Source organism: Balaenoptera ricei, chromosome 2 (assembly GCF_028023285.1).
Source record: "Balaenoptera ricei isolate mBalRic1 chromosome 2, mBalRic1.hap2, whole genome shotgun sequence".
Lineage (NCBI taxonomy): Eukaryota > Metazoa > Chordata > Mammalia > Artiodactyla > Balaenopteridae > Balaenoptera > Balaenoptera ricei.
Window position 1 is genome coordinate 32,681,002 of NC_082640.1, and position 18,983 is coordinate 32,699,984.

Here is an 18,983-nt window from a genome sequence, read left to right on the forward strand (position 1 = left end):
CATCGAGAGGCCTGGGCTTGATGGGAAAGGGCTTCCCTTTTCCTCCTTCCGCAGGGGGAGCGCCCCACCTTGGGTCTACCTGTCCTTGAGGTCACATGTTGGGGCAGAGCCTCAGGACCCAGGGCAGATGGAATGAGACTTCTTGGATCTTTGGGCTGCTGGTGGTTGACGATCTTCATTCTCTGGGACCTTCCTCTCAAACCCTGCCACTAGCATCTACCCACCAGAGGGCCGGGATGCAGTGTGTTGGGAGGGTAGCAGGAATACTCAGGGTGCATGGGACTAAATGTTTCTTTGTATTGCAAACCAAAAATCAGGACGCTCTTAATTCAGTCTGACAACAGGGTCGGGTATCTGAAATGGGAACCATGCCAGAAACCCAGAGGCTTATGGGGAACACATCTAGGGAATGTCCCCCCAGCCACGGACCCTCCAGCTATACCACTGATGCCTTTTTCCAGCCAGGCTCTCTGTTGCCACTCTATCCCTGGCCACCAGGGGGCGCCCGTCACCGCCTTGGGTGCAACCCTAACACCTACAGAAGAAAACCCAACTCTTCACCTGTCACGTTACTCTTATCTGACTCCTGCCCACCTCTTCAGCACACTGTCTTGTTTAAGAAAATACAATTGTGCTATGAAAAATAAGAGAAACAAAAAAGGAGGATAGACGAAGGAGCAAACAGCTTGTGAGCCATGGCAGGCACATATATACACTAAGTAAAGCATACGTGTGCCGAATGTAAATAGGAGGGGTGGAAGGACCAAGCCTGCACTAAATATTCACAAGGCACCAAATATTCAAGCTACACTTAATATTCATGAGGCAAAGCGTACACTCAATATTCATGTCTTAAAGTCAGCCACCCACTGGCGACATCCATTCTGACCCTCTACCCTCTGTCCCAGAACTATAGATAAACCTGTAGCTCTTCTTCAGTCTAACTGGTGAGCTGCCGCTATGGCCAGACATACTTGCCCTGACTTCTCAGACAGAGCAAGCGTGTGCCCTTGGATCCACTGATCAAGCTTCAACTCTGGTCCTTGTAGCTGCTCCGTCAGCAAGGAAGGTAGATGGGGCAGGGAGAGAGGCTGTACAATGACCATGGTGTAACTAGCTCATGCAACTACGTGTAACAGGCACTAACCTACTATCCCTTCTCTCTCCCCTGGTTTCTCACTTAGTGTTTAAAATTGATTCACTAGACTGTGTGGTTAACCATCTTAATTGGGTCTGCGAGCCTTTCTGTTCCAAGACCTCTGGGATAGTTTACCTGGTAGTGAACTTGGAGGCCACAGTTGCATCACAGTTGTTTCCCATAGGACATACCACTCTCCCAACCCTGCAGCCCCATGGAACGTTTTATCATTCCCCAAACACACCATGTGCTTCCCTGCCTCTGCGCCTTTGCACATGCTGTTCCCTCTTCCCAGGATGCCCTTCCTCCTCCACCATTTAGCAAACCCTAACTTATCCTTTGAGGTCAGTTCTGATGTCCTCTTCTTGGGAAAGTCTTCCCCAGCTGTGCCAGGTGAACGAGTCACTCATTCTCTGAACCCTCGTTCCTAGCATCATACAAATTCTATTTTGCAGCACCCGCTAGTGTTTTACGATTTCTATGTGTCTCTTTAGTTCACTAAATGGTGAATTCCCTGAGGACGGAGGCCACGTCTGCTCATCTCTGCTCCCTGGCGCCCTCGCAGGGGGACGCTGCCCATGGGCTACTCCTGCCAAGGAGGCCACGCTTAAGTCTGGGAGCCAACAGGTCCTTGGAGTTGTCACTTTGATCTGGATATTCCATTCCCTTTATCACCATCATAGTTTAAAATGCTGTTATTTTTTCTTTCACGGGTGAGTTTATTTTGGTTTCATCTGCTCACTTTTACTGCCTCAATACGCACTCTTTGCAGAAGATAAGTAGGTACCCACTATACATTTAACCATCATTCTACATGTGGTGTTTTTAATTCATCGTTGAAACAAATCCAGGAGGCAGGCAGGTAGGCGTTATCATCTCCCACTAACAGGTGAGAGACCCAAGCTCAGACATGTTAAGTGACTTGTCCATAGTCATACAACACAGAGCAGAAGCTGTGGGCCAGGGCTCGTGCCTTCAAGTCCAGACCTTCCTTCTGGGCTCCAGCACCTTTGGCCGTTAAACAATGTAGCCATGGGGTGGGGTGGGGTGGGGTGGGGTGGGGTGGGGCTACTCCTCATAAACTCAGCCGGATGCTGGAAAGCTCTGGCGTACACGACACTGCCTTGGCTAGCTCCTAGCTGCTGGCGTGCTCGCTTCATCAGGCCTGCCGTCGTCGAAACGGGGTGGGTAGGACCTTTCACACCCTCACTACATAATGGCCTGCAGCTCCCCTGAGTGTGCACTTCAAGTAGCAAAGAGGCAGTGGGTCCCCAAGGTTTGCTTTGGGCAGGACAACACGCCTGGGGTCGGTTAGCTGGGTCCTGGCGTATGCCAGGTGGGCAGAGCAGGCTGGGCATTCAGAGGTTCAGATGGAGGCCAGGGAGCCAGCGGGCCACCTGGGGGGCACCGTGAGGGGGTCAGGCGAGCAGATGTTGGAGGAGAAGCAGGGCTGGTGCAGGCCAGGAGGCTGCACTGCCCAGCGGGGCTCCGAGAGCTGAGTTCAGCAGGATGCCAGCCCCCTTGCCCTTCCTCCCTGGCATTGCCCAAACAAAAGAAAAATAGTTATTAAAAAAAATAGAGTGCATGAAATGTCATTCCTCATGTTCTATTTTAAACAGCCTAATATGTAAATCCACATTTTCAAGACAAACAACTACAAAAACTAAGCCAAAGCCATCAACCAAATAGAAGTTAATTGAAATCAAACACCTAACACATCCCAAAGATGAAACCCAGCATCTTCTGAGCCCCTTGTGGTCACTGTGTGGCCCTTGGTCTCTGGAGCTCAGCCGGACAAGAGGGGGCTCAGGGCACTTACTTGATCATCTGCGGCACAGTGACCTTGGAATTTTCCTCAAATGCGTTCATCATGAGCCCATTGCACCGGATGTTATCCACACACTGGAATCAGAGAGAGGACCCCCGGGTCAGAGCCTCTGTCTCCGTTCCGAGACCCAGGCCCAGCAGGGGTTCTGCCGAGTGAGGCTTCGCAGGCCCCGGCCTGACACACAGTCAAAGGGCATCGTCCAGGCAAGGCCAGGGTCAACGCACAGCATGCCTTGGGTCTGATGGGAAGTCAAGTCCCCAGCTCGGTGACCTTTTGGGGATTTACTTGACTTCCCTGGGCCTTAGTTTCCCTACCTACAAAATGGGGATAATGATTCCTACCTCCTCGGGGTGTTTGCAAAAGTGGAAGTGTCCGACCCTGGCCACTCTGTGGCTGACCTCTGAGGTCCAGCACCAAGGACAAGATCAGATCCACAGTGACCTGGGGCCTCTGTCCTGGGAGGCCGGCTCAGTGGGTGCTGTCCTGCCCCACCCCCCGTCCTCTGCTCACCGCAGTGCCCACACCCTGAAGCCACAGACGGTTTTCCACAGTAAAAATCCTGCCTGGGGAAGGCAAGGCTGCCAGCACTAAGGGAGAAGATTGTACATTTTACTCAGCCCCTGAAAAAAATTCAAAACCCAAATTTTTCTTTGAATAAACAGTACACATCCAAACAAAAAGAAAAGACACAGAGATACATCTCTTTCTCCTTCTCATTGCCCCCTGCCCCAAGCTCTCACATTTCTGCCAAGAGAGGGTCTCTCCTTGGCCTGGGCTGGGGGGGTACTCTGCGGGGTCACATCACAGTATCTTCTGGTTTTGAGGATGTGTACGTGCGGGGAGGGGTCAAAGTCACTGGGAAGTGAGAGCAGAGAGGCGGGCACGGTGGGTCAGGGCCAGGACCCCTAGTTTTTCGCGGGCCCCAGAGGGAGGCTTGTGTCAGTGGCCCTTCCCAGCCCATTTTCTCCAGCTCCACACTCTGAGACACTCTTTAGCTCTGGTTCTATCGGCAACCCTGCAATGCAGGGCGCCTGGCCACCGATCAGCGCTGCCTGGAGGCGTCAGTGGGCCTGGGGGGGGCCCTGACGCCTGGTGGTGTCAGCAATGCAGCCCTCAAGAGGGCACAGGCCCGGGGGGTACTCTCCAGGCGAGCAGCCCTGAGCCTCTGATGGCTCCCTGAGGACTAGAAAAGGCCATGCTCGAGGTTTCCAGGTTTTCGGTTTTCTCCGGGGCACGCTGGTTGTTTGAAGCTGGGAGGGCAAGACTGGGAAAGAGCAGACGTCTGTTACTAGTCATCCGCACCCCGCCACGCTGCGGGGCTGTGGGATGGGCAGGCAGGGCAGCCCAGGTGTGCGGCCTAAAAATGAGGGGCAGGGAGTGAGTGGGGGGACTGTCCTGAAATACAGTAAAGGCTCTGCCCCCCAGTTCTCCATAAACACAGCTCCCAGGCCCCCTCCCCCGAAAGGGGGACATCTCCAGTCTCGCTGTCCCCTTCCTCCCACCATCAGCTGCTCTCCTAATACTCTCCTCCACTGTGCAGAGAGCAGGCGGTCCGGAGAGGTTCCTGTGCTCCTGGGACGGGGCTGGGCTGACCCATTGCAGGCCATTGCTGGGCCCAGGGAGAGGCCTGTCCTGCGCCAGCAGCCCGGTGCTGCCGACAGCCTCTTTCCAGACTCAGACCTCTGCCCTGGTCCTGCAAGTGACCGCAGCCCTCTGGGTCTGCTCTCTGGTCCCTGGGAGGTCTGTGCTTCCTGTGACTCTCTCAGTGGGGTGACAACCCTAACGCTGGTGCAGGCAAACCGTCCCTCCTGCAGAGCGGACTCCGGGCTTTGCGGGCCCTTTGCTTTCTCTCCTGGCTCTGCTACATCCAGCACCCTTGGGTCACGGTGCTCAGACTTTTCTGTGGTACCAATGGCCTGGGGTGTGTGCCAAAACGTAGGTTCCCAGGCCTCGTGCCAGAGACTTGGATGTAGCAGATCTGCGGGGGACCAGCGGGGAGCCCAGGAATCTGGAGTTTTAAAAACTGCCCTAGGGATGATTCAGATGCAAGGGGTTCCCAGACCACACTCTACGGGTGGCCCAGGGGACTCTGCGAGCTAGACAGCTAGCTGGGCTCAGCCTTGGTTGGTAGAGATACTCGCATCTTTTCCATTAGAACCCTGTAGCTGTCTCCCGCCCCCCACCAGCTTAGGCATGAAGGGACCACTTGCTTTCAAGGACAAGTGACGCTGCTCACCTGGCTGATGTCACTGGTCCACGCCGCCTTCTCCTGTCTGGATGAGGCCACAAGGATGACTGTGAAGGGTGGGGAATCCTTTGGCTCCACCCCGATCTTAAAATCCAAGTGGTCTATGTCTTGGCCGGATCCTTTGGCTTCCAGGTGCAAAACACAGAGTTAGCAGAATGAGTGTGGGTCTTTCTGAGTTGGAAAACGACTGCACGATACCTGCCTCACCCCACTGGTGAAGGCACGGCATCAGTAGGGTACCAGGCCACTTGCTAGTTTCAGAACATCTTTTTTTTTTTCTTAAGGTGAGGAATCCCCACTTCAAAGATGGAGAAACTAAGACCTAGAGTGCAGAGTAGCTTACAACCACACAGGGACAGCTCCAATTCCGAGTCGGAAGAGCCTTTCGGAATCACCAGCCGGCTCTACCCTCGTTAGGCCAATGGGGAGCTGAGGTCCCCGGGGAGGACTTTCATAAGACCCCCAGCCGGGCAGCGGCCAAGCAAGGTCTAGAACTGGCCTCACAGCTGGGCCCTCCAGCTACGCCAAGGTGATACAGGGGCCAGGAGGAGAACTTTAGATCTTGAGCTTTTATGGACCCGGCTGGACATTTAGCTCAGTTGAGAGCTCCCCAAAGCCAAAGTAAATTCTAGGTATTTTTATTACTGCTTTTAACCCGAAGCATTCCTTGAACTCTTTATTTGGAAAGACTAAGATCACAGTTCCGAGATTCCTTGCAACATGGCCACATTCATCAGGCGTGCCCTGAATGGGGTGGAATGTTGTGGAAGGTCTGCTACAGCTCTGGTCTCTGCTTGCTGGCTATGTGACCTTGGGGTGATACCCTTCCCGCTCTGGGCTTCAGACGTCCTCCTGTACCAGCAGAGTGGGGCGTGACGGCTCTGAGGTCCCCGACCCTTCCAGTGCTGACACTCGAGAATTTGAGGGCACTGGGGAGCCTGCTCCGTGTGGTGACTCGAGGATGGGATGACGCTGGCTCCTCAGAAGTGGGGTGTCTGTGTGTTGAGTGGGGGATGCATGGGGCCATGCCTCTCCCTTTCCTGGCCCTGGAGAGAAAAGGGCTTTGGGGACTGACAATTCCACTTGAGTCGGGACCAGCTGTGGCCAAGACTGAAGAAGATCATGCTGGTAAGAGCTCCGGGTAAATTGCTGCACATGTATTTTTGCCTTGGGGGAGTGGCGCTTGGCTCCGCCCTCGGTGGAGGGTCATGAAGGGTGCAGAGCCCAGCTCCCGCTGCGGCTGACCAGGGCACGTGCACGCGTGTGTGTGTATGTGTTTGTGTGTGTGTGTGGACTACGCCCCCAGCCCCCAGCAAACCCTGAGCCCAAGCCCAAGCCAGGCCGGGACTGGGATCTGGGGTCCTTCAGACACAGCCCTGCTTCGAGGAGCCCCAACCTGGGGAAGGGCAAAGATGGAGAGTCCAGTTGGTGCACCCCCAGGGGAGGGCCTCCAAAGCCTTGCTGGGGGGCCAGTGAAGGAGGGAGACGAGGACCAACTTTGGTCCAATCAAGAGACAGTAGTGACCCCACCCCTTCACCTAATAAGCGCATCCCCCAATTCTGATTCCCCGGGGAGAGAAATCCCATGGACACCCCTACACAGCGGCTTTCCGAGCACCTGGGCACCACCCTCCCCCAGCTCCCCGCCCAGCCCCTTCTGGTTTGCTGGGGTCCCACTCACATGCTCCCTTCTCCCCAAGTCTTGCCTCCCGTCCTGGTCGCTCCAATGCCACTGTGGGGGACCGTTCCCCTGCACTCCCTCTGGTGGTGGCACGTGTGTCCCTGCACACCCCACCCATTTCCACTGGAGGAGAGATAGGCTCGGCGCCTCCCCGGCCTCTTCCTCGCGGCCCAGTGAGCCACTGTGCATGTAGCACATGGATGCGTGAAGGAGGGGTGCTCACTGAGAAGTGTGACCCCCAAACCCCATGGCACCGCATCCAGGACCCAAGGAGATTGGAAGGAGCCAGGAAGGGGGAGGAGGCTGTCACCTGCAGGGCCAGAGAGCTCCTTCTCTAAAGACCCAGGACCAGCCTCTCCGGGTCCAGCTTCCTCCCTTCCTCCCAAGAAAAAAAACCAATGCCCGGGCCCAACCTTTCAGGGTGAGTGTGTGTGCATCTGTGTGAGCACACACAGGCTTGCACGTGACTTGCACACTTACCTTCTTCCTCCGTGCTTTCTGGCTCCTCCAATAAAGTGCAGTCAATGAGGGATATGACTCCATTCTGAAAAAGAGCAGGGGCCACCTTGAATCAAGGCAAGAGACGTGCTAGTTTCGGAGTTCCAGAATATCAGGGTGAGGAGTGGCTCTAAAAGTGAGCACCCACATCGACGCACGTATGTGTGTGGACATTACATGCCAAGCGGGTATTTTGGTTTTTAAGTTGAAGAACTTTATCTCCATATAGGAAGCCCAGTGAAGTGGCTCAAATGGGATTGCTCAGAGACGCCTTCCCCAAAGGAGGGCCAAGGTCGGGCTGGGGGTGGAGGGGCTAGAACCTGGCTTGCACGGCCTTTTCTTGCCCTACAGTGGCTCTGAGGCATCATCTGGTAGCCCTAAGTCTGAAGTTTGAACTCCCTCATTCTAGGCTAAACCCTGCACGTTACCAATAGGGAAACAGGACCATTTTACAGACCTGTCTCAGGTATTGTTATTACAATTTTACAGATGAAGAAATGAAATCAGGGAGTTAAGCGTCTTGCCCAAGGTCACCTGGTAGGTAAGTGGCAGAGTCTGGAAAGAGCCTCATGGGCCTGTTCCCAGCTCAAGGTCAGTGGCTGGCTTTTAATTATTAGGAATATCTGGAAAAATGCCTCTTATCCTTGAGTGTCTGAGCATCTTTTAGGTGTGAGATCCCTTGATCCTGTAGTGAGAAATGAAAGTAACTACCACTGTGCTGGTTGTAAAGCACATCCACAAATTCTTTGAACCCTGTCCTTCAAAAGGTGAAGGCTACTTCCCTTCCTCTTGAGTGTTAACTGGACTTAGTCACTTGCTTCTCATTAAGAGAATAAAGCAGGAGTGATGGTGTTCAGCTTTGGGGTCTGCAGCCTCCTGCTTGCTCTCTTGTTGTTTCTTGGACCACTTGTTCTGGGGGAAGCCAGCTGCCGTGTCATGAGGAGAGGGCTACAGATGAGGGACGAGGCCTCCTGCCAACAGCCATGTGTGGGAGCCACGCTGGAAAAGGATCCCGGCCCCAGTCGAGCCTCAGATGACTGCAGCCCCAGATGCCATCTTGACTGCAACCTCATAAGAAACCCTGAGCCACGTATGTCCACCCAGCTAAGTTGTCCTGACTTCCTAACGTGCAGAAACTGTTTGAGACAACAAATGTTTGTTTTAAGCCACTCCAGGGGACTTCCCTGGCGGTCCAGTGGTTAAGGCTCCACATGCCGTGTGTGGTGTGGCCAAAAAAAAAAAAAAAAAAAAAAAAGGCACTCCATTTGGGGGAAATTTGTTACACAGCAACAGATAAATAACATAATAACTGACGATAACAGAAACCTGGCCAGGTGGCTAATCTATACGTGAAAATGTCTGCAGGGCAGGCTGCCACCTAGAAGGCAGAGGGGGACCTGGAGAAAGTATCAAGAGTGGGCCCCCAAATCCTGCATTCTGCTTCTTGTTTGGCTCTTTGGTGGCCCTGGGGGAGCCCCCCAGGTCTTGCTGGGCCTTAACCTGACCACTGATGTCACTGGGCTGGACAATCTCCAAAGCCCATCTAGCTCTAACCTTCTCTTACTTTAAGTCCCAAAAAATTCTTATGGTAGTTTTAGATCTTGTGGAGTTGTAGCAGGTCCCTTTTAGGAGGACTGAAGGCATTCGATTTCCAATGGGAGTATTTAACAAGAAGTGGTTTGAATTTTAGCTTTGGTTTCAGAACACTGACTCTGGAGCCAGACTGCCTGGGTTCAAATCCCCGCTCTGCCACTTGCTGGCTGTTTCTAGAAGCCTCAGTTCCCTTATTTATACAATAGGGAAAGTAACAGTATCTGCCTCAGTGGGTTGTTCTATGAATTAAATATACGTGATGTATTTGGGCTAGTGCCTGGCTCACAGTAATCATCATGCAAAGGCTTGCTATTATTATTATTATTACAAGTTCATACTACATAATTAAGAGTGACAACGACTATTACCTATTGAGCACTTACTATGTACCAGGCATGGGGTCATGTGTTTTGCACCCAGTTCCTCACTTAAGCCTCATAGCACTCCCATGAAGTAGGTATTTTCACTCCCATTTTTAAAAAAATATTTATTTATTTATCTTATTTATTTTATTTTTGGCTGTGTTGGGTCTTCGTTGCTGTGCGCGGGCTTTCTCTAGTTGTGGTGAGTGGGGGCTACTCTTTGTTGCGGTGTGCAGGCTTCTCATTGCGGTGGCTTCTTCTGTTGTGGAGCACGGGCTCTAGGCATGTGGGCTTCAGTAGTTGTGGCATGCAGGCTCAGCAGTTGTGGCTCACGGGCTCTAGAGTGCAGGCTCAGTTGTTGTGGCGCACAGGCTTAGTTGCTCTGTGGCATGTGGGATCTTCCCGGACCAGGGCTCGAACCCATGTCCCCTGCATTGGCAGGCAGATTCTTAACCACTGCGCCACCAGGGAAGCTCTTCACTCCCATTTTGCAGGTAAGTAAACTGAGGCTTGGTGAGGTCACCCACTGGTAAGTGGCAGGGCTAGAATTTGAGTAGCTCTCAGATTCCATGTTCTTTACCAATATGCTAAGAGACTTTTAAAACTCAAACAAACATATAAACAACCCCCCAAACCAAAATAAGATAAAACTAACAAACATAAAAGCACATGCTTTCACACTAAAAAGCCGTCTTGAAGTCTCCAGTTCAACCTGCCCCTACTGACCCCCACCTGCTGGGGGAACCATCCCCCAAGCCTGGACAGAGATCTTCCCAGGAGAAACTCCAGAGCTAATAAATAATGAAGGCTTTCCTTGATACATAATTTGGTTGAAACTGGAGTCTTCAGTGTTTGTAAATTAATTTCCCCTTGTGCAGCTGACCAACTAATGTGTTGACATGTTAACATAAGCAGTATATTCCCTGAAGCCACTGCTTGATCAATTAGCTCTGCAGGAGGTTACGGGCCAGGCATCCAGGGTCTGGAAGAATGGTTTCCCTGATGCTCTGGTTTAATTAAGGGCACCTTCTGGCCCTTTCCAGGCCACAGCGCATTTAGATTTAAAATCTCCAGAAGCGAGCTTCCACGGGGATGAACGCGGTGCCGGGGAGACTGTCGCTTACAGAGGCAAGGGCTTCATACTTCCCAGAGCAGATGTACGGGCACCTGCCTGCATCTGTGCACGCCTCTGCTGAGGACAGTCATCCCTGTTTTGCAGATGAGGAAGTGAGGTGTGGACAGGCGTGGGACGTTTCCAGGGTCACACATGTGTAAGAGACAGAGGTGGGACCAGATCGTGAGCTCACAGCAGCGGGATAAGCCATGTGCTGTGCTGGGGAGCAGGAGATTCTGCCGGGGGTGCAGAGTCTTGTGCTGGCAGAGTGAGTGCCCAAGGGCGTCAAGAGGGGGCGCTGTCTGAGCTCTTTTTGGTTGGAAATGAGACAAAGGCTCTGGCTGCTGCTCTGCCCTCAGCCAGGTGCCACCATCCTCCCCAGCCCCTCAGATACACGTACACGGGCCTTTGAAGGGCTTGTCTGGACCCCCTGGCTCCTCCGCCCCAGCCCCCAACTCTGGGGGCTCCTTGAGGGGTCTTCATGCTCGCTTTCCCATTTCCCACGATTTCTCCAGTAGAAAATCCGTCAGTGGCCTTCTCATTCCAAGCCGCCAGTCAGACCGGGGCGCATGCGTGCACACTCACGCGTCTCTGACACCCTGGTCCACCCTGGGCCCCCAGTCAGGGTCAGTCGGGACCCCTAGGGTCAGGGCGGTGTCTGACCTCCTGCTCCAGCAGCTTCGCTCCCGCCGTCCCTACCTTGGTCAGGTGAAGCTTCCCACCAGAGCCTCTGGTACAGATGATCAGATGCTTAGAAAACAGGAAGCACTGTCGCTCGCCCTCTTTCTTTAGGGACAGAGACCCCAGGCGCCCCCTGGTGATCTTGCCCTTTTCAGACATGGGCACCTGGATGAGGGATCCTGCGGATGGAGGAGAGAGAGCCTCAGTGCATCTACCGGAATGACCCTCCGCCTCTGACCTGGCTTTGAGGCTGCAGGTGGGGCTGCGATGCCAGCAGCCAGGGCAGTGGGACAAGGCACTCCTAGTTCTTGGTAGCAAACACGCACCTCGGACCCTCCCTCCAGCCCTTCCTTAGGGCCGGGTGGTGGGGTTTGGGGGGTGGAGAATGACGAGAGAAGCTCCATGCAGGACCTTTGACCTCCCAGCCAGGGCCAGGGCCTTGGAAAGCAAAGGAACCCCAAAGGACATGGCTCATGAGGTGAGAATGCAGGGCTGGGCTGGGGTCTGGGGGTGGCAGGAGGTTGAACAAGCGGGGAGCTGGCTCTGGCCCAGAGGGATTAACAAGACCCACTGGGCACCTGCTGCCACATGCAGCCACTGCAGACATGACCGACTGGTCACAGCACGCTCTGCTGCAGAGCCCAGTGCCGCCTCTTCGGGAAGCCCTCCCTGACTGCCCAGCCCTGCTCTGGGCCACCATTCTGCCTCCTGCCCACGTTCATCACTGCATGGAACCCTTTCCTGTATCCTGACTCTCTCTCCCCTGCACAGTCAGTTCTGGAGGGCGGGGCAGGGTCTATTCTCTGGGCGTCCCTGGAGACCTGAGTTGGCCTGGCATGAATAGGGCAGGCGTCCTTGGTGGTGGGCAGCACGACTGAATAAATGAGAAAGGGCTTGCTGGGTTCCCCTGTCTGATCTCCAGGTCCAGCCCCACCCCTCAGGAGGGGAGGAACGGCTTTGGTTCAGGGTGATGGAGCAGATTCCTGGTCTTTGAGGACACTGCTGACCCCAAGAGAGGTCATTCTTCCGGCCACCTCCAGCTTGGGCACAGCACAGCTCAGGGGGAGCTGGGAGTCAGGCTAGGCTGGCTCTGGGCTCAGCAGGTCCCAGGGTGGGCCTGTGGGAAGGACACAGGGACCACACACAGGGGCTCAGAACAAATTCCACATTGAGGATACTCGGGCCAAGGGCAGCAGGGGCCAGAGGCAGCTGCACAGTCCAGCAGGAGGTGCTGGGAAGCTCTTCATCTAGTCAGAGAACCCCAACTAGACGGAAGGAAGGCGGGAGGTCCATCCTGAGGTGAAGTCACCTCTAGGGCACGTGAGCAGAAGCGGAGTTTCCCATAAGACATGGAATCTGAACCTGAAAGGCATCGCAGCTCTGACATCCCCGAGTTGGAAGTCAGTCCCCTGGGCCACAGAGAGCCTCTCCTGCCCCTCTCAATAGGGCTGTGACCCTCAAAACTGTCCCCAAGGTCAGCTGAGGCCCAAGGGTGAAGGGAACCCTACCCAGGACCACTGGGACCACGGCCTCCCCCAAGAGGCGAAAGATGCCGAGCAAAGGACAGAGGGACTGACCCACGTCAACTCCATCTCAGACCCTGAAAATGCTTGAGATTCATAGAGCCAATTGGAATCTGTCCTCATCCTCCGCCCCCTATTCTCTCCCCAAAAGGACATGTCAATGTTTACTATGATGTACAATAGACAAACCAAGACCATCTGGGAAGAATTATGTTTACATCTGGAGAGAAGGAAACTGTGAAAACCAATAATACCAGCATCGATATCTATAGATACCGACATCTACATGTAGCTGTCGCATTCCCCCGGCAGGTCCGGAATACTCTGCAATCTCGCTTGCAGGTTTTGGCACGCGGCAGCCCAACCAACTGGTGGTGTCCTGAGTGCCGCGTGCCTCTCGCTGCTGGGGCCAACCTGGCGGGGGGTTGGAGAGGCAGAGCGCACAGGCCATACCTTGTCTCACAAAGGTCTGGCTGGTGTCCAGGAGGATTTCACAGCCTTCAATGATCATGCGCTCAATGGCCAGGTTTTTCCGGATGTTCTCTGTTTCACTTACTTCGTCGTGCATTATCCTGCGGGGACAGGAAATGACAATCAGAGACAGGCTGCCCCCACCTCCCAGGGTGGAGGGAATGCTGGGTCTCTGGCTAGACCTCGGGAGAAAGCCTGGATTCTCAGGTGGAACCTGTTGTCATGAAAGGGGAGAGAGCACGCATCTCTTGAGTGCCCGCTGTGTATGTGCACTTTACAGGCGTGATCTCATTTTATCCTCTGACAGCCCAAGGAGGCTGAGAAGCAGGTCTGTCTGATTTTAAAAAGTCTGAACCGGGGACTTCCCTGGTGGCGCAGTGGTTAAGACTCCACGCTCCCAATGCAGGGGGTCCGGGTTCGATCCCTGGTCGGGAAACTAGATCCCACATGCATGCTGCAACTAAGACCCAACCAAATAAATAAACAAATAAAATAAAAACTTTTTAAAAAGTGGCACGTGATTACCAATAATGATTACGAGGCTGAAATAAACTTAAAAAACAAAGTCTGAACCACATGGAAGAGAGACAGCAGAACTGGGAGGAAGATGGCAGTAGAGGGGACATCCTTTGTTCATTACCCGGCCCCTCATCCCACTATTGGCCTTATTTCCATCCAGAGTACAAACCAAGCTCATTCCTGCCTCAGGGCAATTTGTACTTGCTGTTTCTTCCCCCTGCACACTCTTTATAGGGTTGTTTCCTTAATGTTTGGGTTCTGGAATGGCTTATTTCTGGAGCATCTGGCAATCCAGCTGGCTCAGGGGAAGACTGACTTCAGTTTACTTCTATAGGCTCTGGCACGACCGGGAAGTAAGCAGGACACGGCTTGCCCCTTCATCTGAGAATACAACTTTTTGTCCTTGTTCTGACTGCTGCAACATCCCTCCTCTCCAGGAGGTGGCACTGTTTAACTGTTTTTGTTTTTGTTTTTGTTTTTTAAAGAGCGTTGGTGGGAAAAGGTAGGTGTGAACTGCCAACTTTGCTAAGACCCTGGATGGGTCTCCAGGAGTCTTAGGAAAGTAGTGAATCATGTTTTTTTTTTTTTTTGGAGGGGGTCTGGAAAAAGTACCCCACCTACTCTAAGGAAAGCACAAAGCCTCCTATTTGTCTGCTGATGCATGAAATTCCACAATTGAGACCACTAAGAGAGCTGATTAATGTGTGTGTGGCTTACAAAGTTCTCTCACAGCCATTATCCAGTTTAAACCCCCCAACAATGAGAGATGACACTGGTGGAGCTGGAGCTGTGATTAGTGGAATCAACACAATGTTGAACAAATTACTCAACCCCTCTAATCCTTACTTTCCCCATCTGTAGACTGTTGGGGTGAGGATGGAAAATAATGCATTTCATGGGCTGACCTCATGCCTGGCACATGACAGGGGCTGGAATAAAGGGTGGTGATCATTGCCATTATCAGGGCTTCAAAAATGGTATTGTAAAAAAAAAAAAAGGTGGTATACTGTAACTCGTTATTTATTCTGGGTATCAGACTGGGGCATAGAGATGGGGTCTCTGCTTTAGGAGCCTCGGTTCTCCACCCCCATGCCCCTCCTCCCACCCGGGCCCAAGTGATGCTTTTCTCAGAAGCCCAGGCCTTAGCCTTCTTCTGGAGAAGACATGGGACAGGGAGGCACCTTTCAGGGCATCTGCAGTTCCATGGATAGGGATTTATTTTTGGAAGTAGTCCAAGGCAATCAGGCCCCTCTGTCTTGATGAGGGTGGGGACTTTGCTGAGGCTAGATTTGCTAAAAAATAAGGGGGTGATTCCAAGGTAGCAAAACTAGTTTTGCTGTTAGACATGGATAAACTTCAGCTGCTCGGGGTCAGTGGCCCCAGGCTGGGATTTGTGCTGGAGGGGCCGACACTGCACGCGCAGCTTGGGGTGCTGGGCGGGGCTCCAGGAAGGCAGCCCGGGGTTCCGGGGCCTGAGGCTCCTGGGGGAACCGGAAGTGAGGACCTGGGTTATCAGTGAGCCCAGGAGTTAGGGGTTCCGGAGACAAAGTGGGACAAAGGCCAGAGGCAGGAGACAGCCAGTCCCGAGGGGAGAGGGGTGCAGGGTCCTGAGCACTGCCAGGGAGGGCTTGGTTGCTGGCTTCCTGTCAGGGCTGGAGCTTTCCTCAGGCCCCAGGGGAGGGCGCCAGGAGGAAGAAAAGGCTGTTGTCACGTGATGGGAAAACCCTCTTCTGTGCTGCTCGGGCTGGGTTCAGGGCCAGGTGCAGGTGATCAGGGGGACAAAAGAAAAGCAGGCTGCACACCCAGGACCCAGGGTGGGCGGGGGAGGGGATTGGGGTGCTGCCTGCACACCTGCCTGCACTGGGACAGGGCATCCCATGGTGTCGAGGAACTCACAGCCTCAAGGGGGTCCCAAGTCTTCTGCTTGGGGAAGAGTACGTCGGATCTGGCTCCCTGGGGCATGAGAGAACTGGGGTCCACGACACATGATGGTTTTGTTAGTCTGCAATCATGCCCTGCTTACATCTCCTCCTTAATCCTCCGCTCTGGGGCCTGTGCCCTGCCCTGGTCCAGCCTGGTCCTCCCTCTGTCCAGCCGGGAGCCATGGCCTCACCGGCTGCCATTCGTTGGACTTGGGCAGCTTTATAGGGCTCTGAGTGGTCGGCAGGGCCCCAGGCAGGGCTGAGGGCTGAACCCCACACCCTTCAGACCCATCCTCCTTTGCAGCTCCTGGCCGCCTATCTCTGACCACAAGGCCCCTCCTCACCTCTTGGCCTGCACCGGTGGAGGCCCCAGGCTCAGCCCTTGGTTCATACCTCATTCCCACCTAAACTCACTCCCTTGGTGATCTCACCAGCCTTGTGACTCTAAATACCATCTCCGAGCTGACGATCTGGTATGTCTTGGCTCGCTGAACTCCAGACTCAAACACCGACTCCCTTTCTGTCATTTCCACCGCCGTTGTCCATCTCAGGTCCAACACACCCCCAGTAAAACTCCAACGCAGCGAGGAAGACTCCCCCTCCAAACCTGCCCCTCTGGCGCCTTCTCCATCTTGCACAACGGCAATGCCATCCTTCTGGCTGCTCGGCAGAAAACTCTGGAATCATCCTCGACTCTCATTTTCTCTCTCTCCTCACCTCTCGTCCATCAGAAACTCGTGGAGGTTCCACCTTCAGAAAACTCCAGAGCCTGAACCTTCTCACCTCCACGGCCACCCCTTGGTGTGGCCACGCCCCCTGCTGCCTGGGCTGTGGCCGTGCCTCCCCCCGTCCTCCTGCTCCTGCCCGTGCAGCGAGGAAGTTCCCTGGGCTTCGGGGAGTGAGGGAGGACAGGGGAGGGCCTCGACTAGGGGGGCTGCGGCCTCTGACGGTGGCCCAACCATGGCCTGTCCACCCGCGGACACTGCCTGCTGCTGAACGGAGCCTGAGGCACATGAAAGCCCGACACCCAGGACCCCCTGGGGCTCCTAAAGCCACCGGTTTTGACACATGGACACTGGAGAACCGAGGAAATGGGCAGAGAGTGCCTGCGAGTCCTGGGCAGATGCCTGACCTGGGAGATGGGCCCACTAAGTGCCCAGGGCCCTTTCTCGGACCCCATCTGTGCCAGGGACAGCGTACCCCCCATCCCATCTCATTGGGTGCCCACCTGGGCTGGAGCTGTAAACCCCTCAGACTGCTCTGCTCCTGGGGACCCGGCTTCCAGGTGGGACAAGCTGTGGGTCCCCCCCGCCCCCGGAATCCTAACCGGAGCACGAGCTTTTCCCATCTGGGGCTCGGCAAACCCCGGGTGGGGGCACCCTCAGCCTGGGCCTGCCCACCGGTGTGGGACCCCAGCAGGGCTCACCTGGACAGCTCCTCCAGCTTGGACTTGGCATAGTCCAGGCTGTTGCGTTCCACGTGCTCGTGAGGGGTGTGGGCCAGGAGCTCGTGCAGCGTCAGGATGTACCTGGGGATCTGCAGTGGGGAGCGGCGGGGACAGGGCCAGAGGGCCAGAGAGACAGAGGCAGGGAGAGAGACACAGCAATGAAGCAAGAGAGAGACGGAGAGGCAGAGCAGGGTAGACAGATGGGGGGGGCAGGGTGGGCAGAGAAGGGGGCTCTCAGCTCCGAGGACCCCCACGAGCGGGGCTGAGGAAGGACACCCACTGCACTTCTGATCCCAGACTCTCTTAACTTGGAGGCTCTTCCAGGGTCTTATCTGGGACGAGAGCCCAGAGCTTGAGGTTCTGCCCCGCAGAAGGCAGGACCTGCCCCTCACTTCCTGCACGGCCACCACCAGCCAGGGTCGGGGGAGGGTCCTAACCCCGTTCGTTCTCCAGGCAACCGGGGGTTTGCAGGGCCGTGGCCTTCGGCACTCCGCGCCCCGGCCCCCAGTCAGCCGCAGCCCTCCCCGCGCATGCGCCCTGGCAGACGGGGCGGGCGCACCTGGAACATGGGGTAGGTGAGGAAGGTCTCCAGCGTCCTCTCCTCGCAGTCGGGCTTGGCCTCGTAGTGCTTCAGCAGCTTGTCGAAGTCGCGGTTCTGCTTGCAGTGCGCCAGGATCTGCAGGCTGTACTGGTGGTTGCGGACGAACTCCTGGTAGATGTTGAGCATGGGCAGCAGGATGTCGAACAGGTCGGCTGGAAGGAGGCGGGACTCAGCGGGCAGCGGGGGCGCCCTCGGCTCCCCCAGCCCCACCCGGGGAGGTCGGGGCCCGGCTCAAAGCCCCATCCCAGAGAGACCCCTGCCTTCGGAGATGACTCTGGCACCACTGCCCTCTCCTAGGCCAGACAGGGTGGCCCCAGGCATTGAGACCACAGCAGAGTCACAGGTTTTTGAGATAGAGCCCTGTCTAGTCTGACACCTGTGTACCGGAGGTCAGAGAAAGGAGGTATAGAGGGTGCTGCGGTGTGCCCCCCGGACCCCCTTCTGGACCCAGGCACTTGTTCCCCAGCTCTCACCAGTGCGGGTGGCTCTCAGCTGCGTTCTCCCTTGCTGGGAACTGCTCCCAGCTGAAGGAAGCTGCCTTGCACAAGCCGGGGCCCAATGACAGGTCCAGGTCGGGGTGTGAAGGCCAGCCCCTGCCTCGATGGGGGATGTCCCTGAAGGGCCACCTCAGTTCCCGAGCTTCCCTGGGGTTGGCTGAGGCATCTATTGTAACTGCTGTGTCGTCCACTCCCCCCAGTACCCTGGCTCTGCCAGGCTGTTATGCTGAGGGGTCCCCAGGGGCCTCCCTCCCAGAGTGTCCCACCTGTGACTGTGACCTGTCAGAGGTCACAAGGTGAGTCAGGAGCTGGCCTGGAACCAGGTTTTCCAACTCCCCCATTCCAGCTCTTTCCACCCCATGATATGCTTTCCTGAGTCTCTGTTCCTTCACCTGTTGGTCCCTTTGTCCCTCTGTCCCTGTCCTTCCAGACCTCCCCAGCTCTGCAGCCCCTGGCTCAGTGAGGTGGACCCCCTGCTCAACCCCCCGTCTGTCTCAACCTCCTAGGTATCTAACATCCTGTCCTTCTAGCTCCCAAAAGCCCAAACCAGCCTTTCAACACTTGATGGGATAGGATGGACCATCTAAAACCTCTGCTTACTAACCCCATTAAAAAGAAAGACAATGCAACTAGAAATGATCATACAAAGTGAAGTAAGTCAGAAAGAGTAGACAAATACCATATGATATCACTTATATGTGGAATCTAAAACACAACACAAATGAACTTATCCATGAAACAGAAACAGACTCACTGACATAGAGAACAGAATTCTGGTTGCCAAGGGGGAGGGGAGGTGGGGGAGGGATGAAGGGGAGGTTGGGGTCAGCAGATGTAAGCTTTTATATATAGAACGGATA

General features: G+C 54.9%; 1 protein-coding gene across 1 annotated transcript in view; it reads right to left on the reverse strand.

The window, feature by feature from the left end:
- RASGRF1 (Ras protein specific guanine nucleotide releasing factor 1) overlaps positions 1-18,983 on the reverse strand; it is a 106,809-nt gene that overhangs the window by 39,793 nt on the left and 48,033 nt on the right. Inside the window, exons 7-13 of the mRNA XM_059915342.1 lie at positions 17,585-17,778; positions 17,005-17,114; positions 13,120-13,238; positions 11,162-11,322; positions 7,376-7,439; positions 5,203-5,339; positions 2,958-3,040 (exon numbers count right to left, since the gene is read on the reverse strand). Coding sequence (XP_059771325.1) covers positions 2,958-3,040; positions 5,203-5,339; positions 7,376-7,439; positions 11,162-11,322; positions 13,120-13,238; positions 17,005-17,114; positions 17,585-17,778 — 868 coding nt within the window. The remainder of the gene's footprint in view (positions 1-2,957; positions 3,041-5,202; positions 5,340-7,375; positions 7,440-11,161; positions 11,323-13,119; positions 13,239-17,004; positions 17,115-17,584; positions 17,779-18,983) is intronic.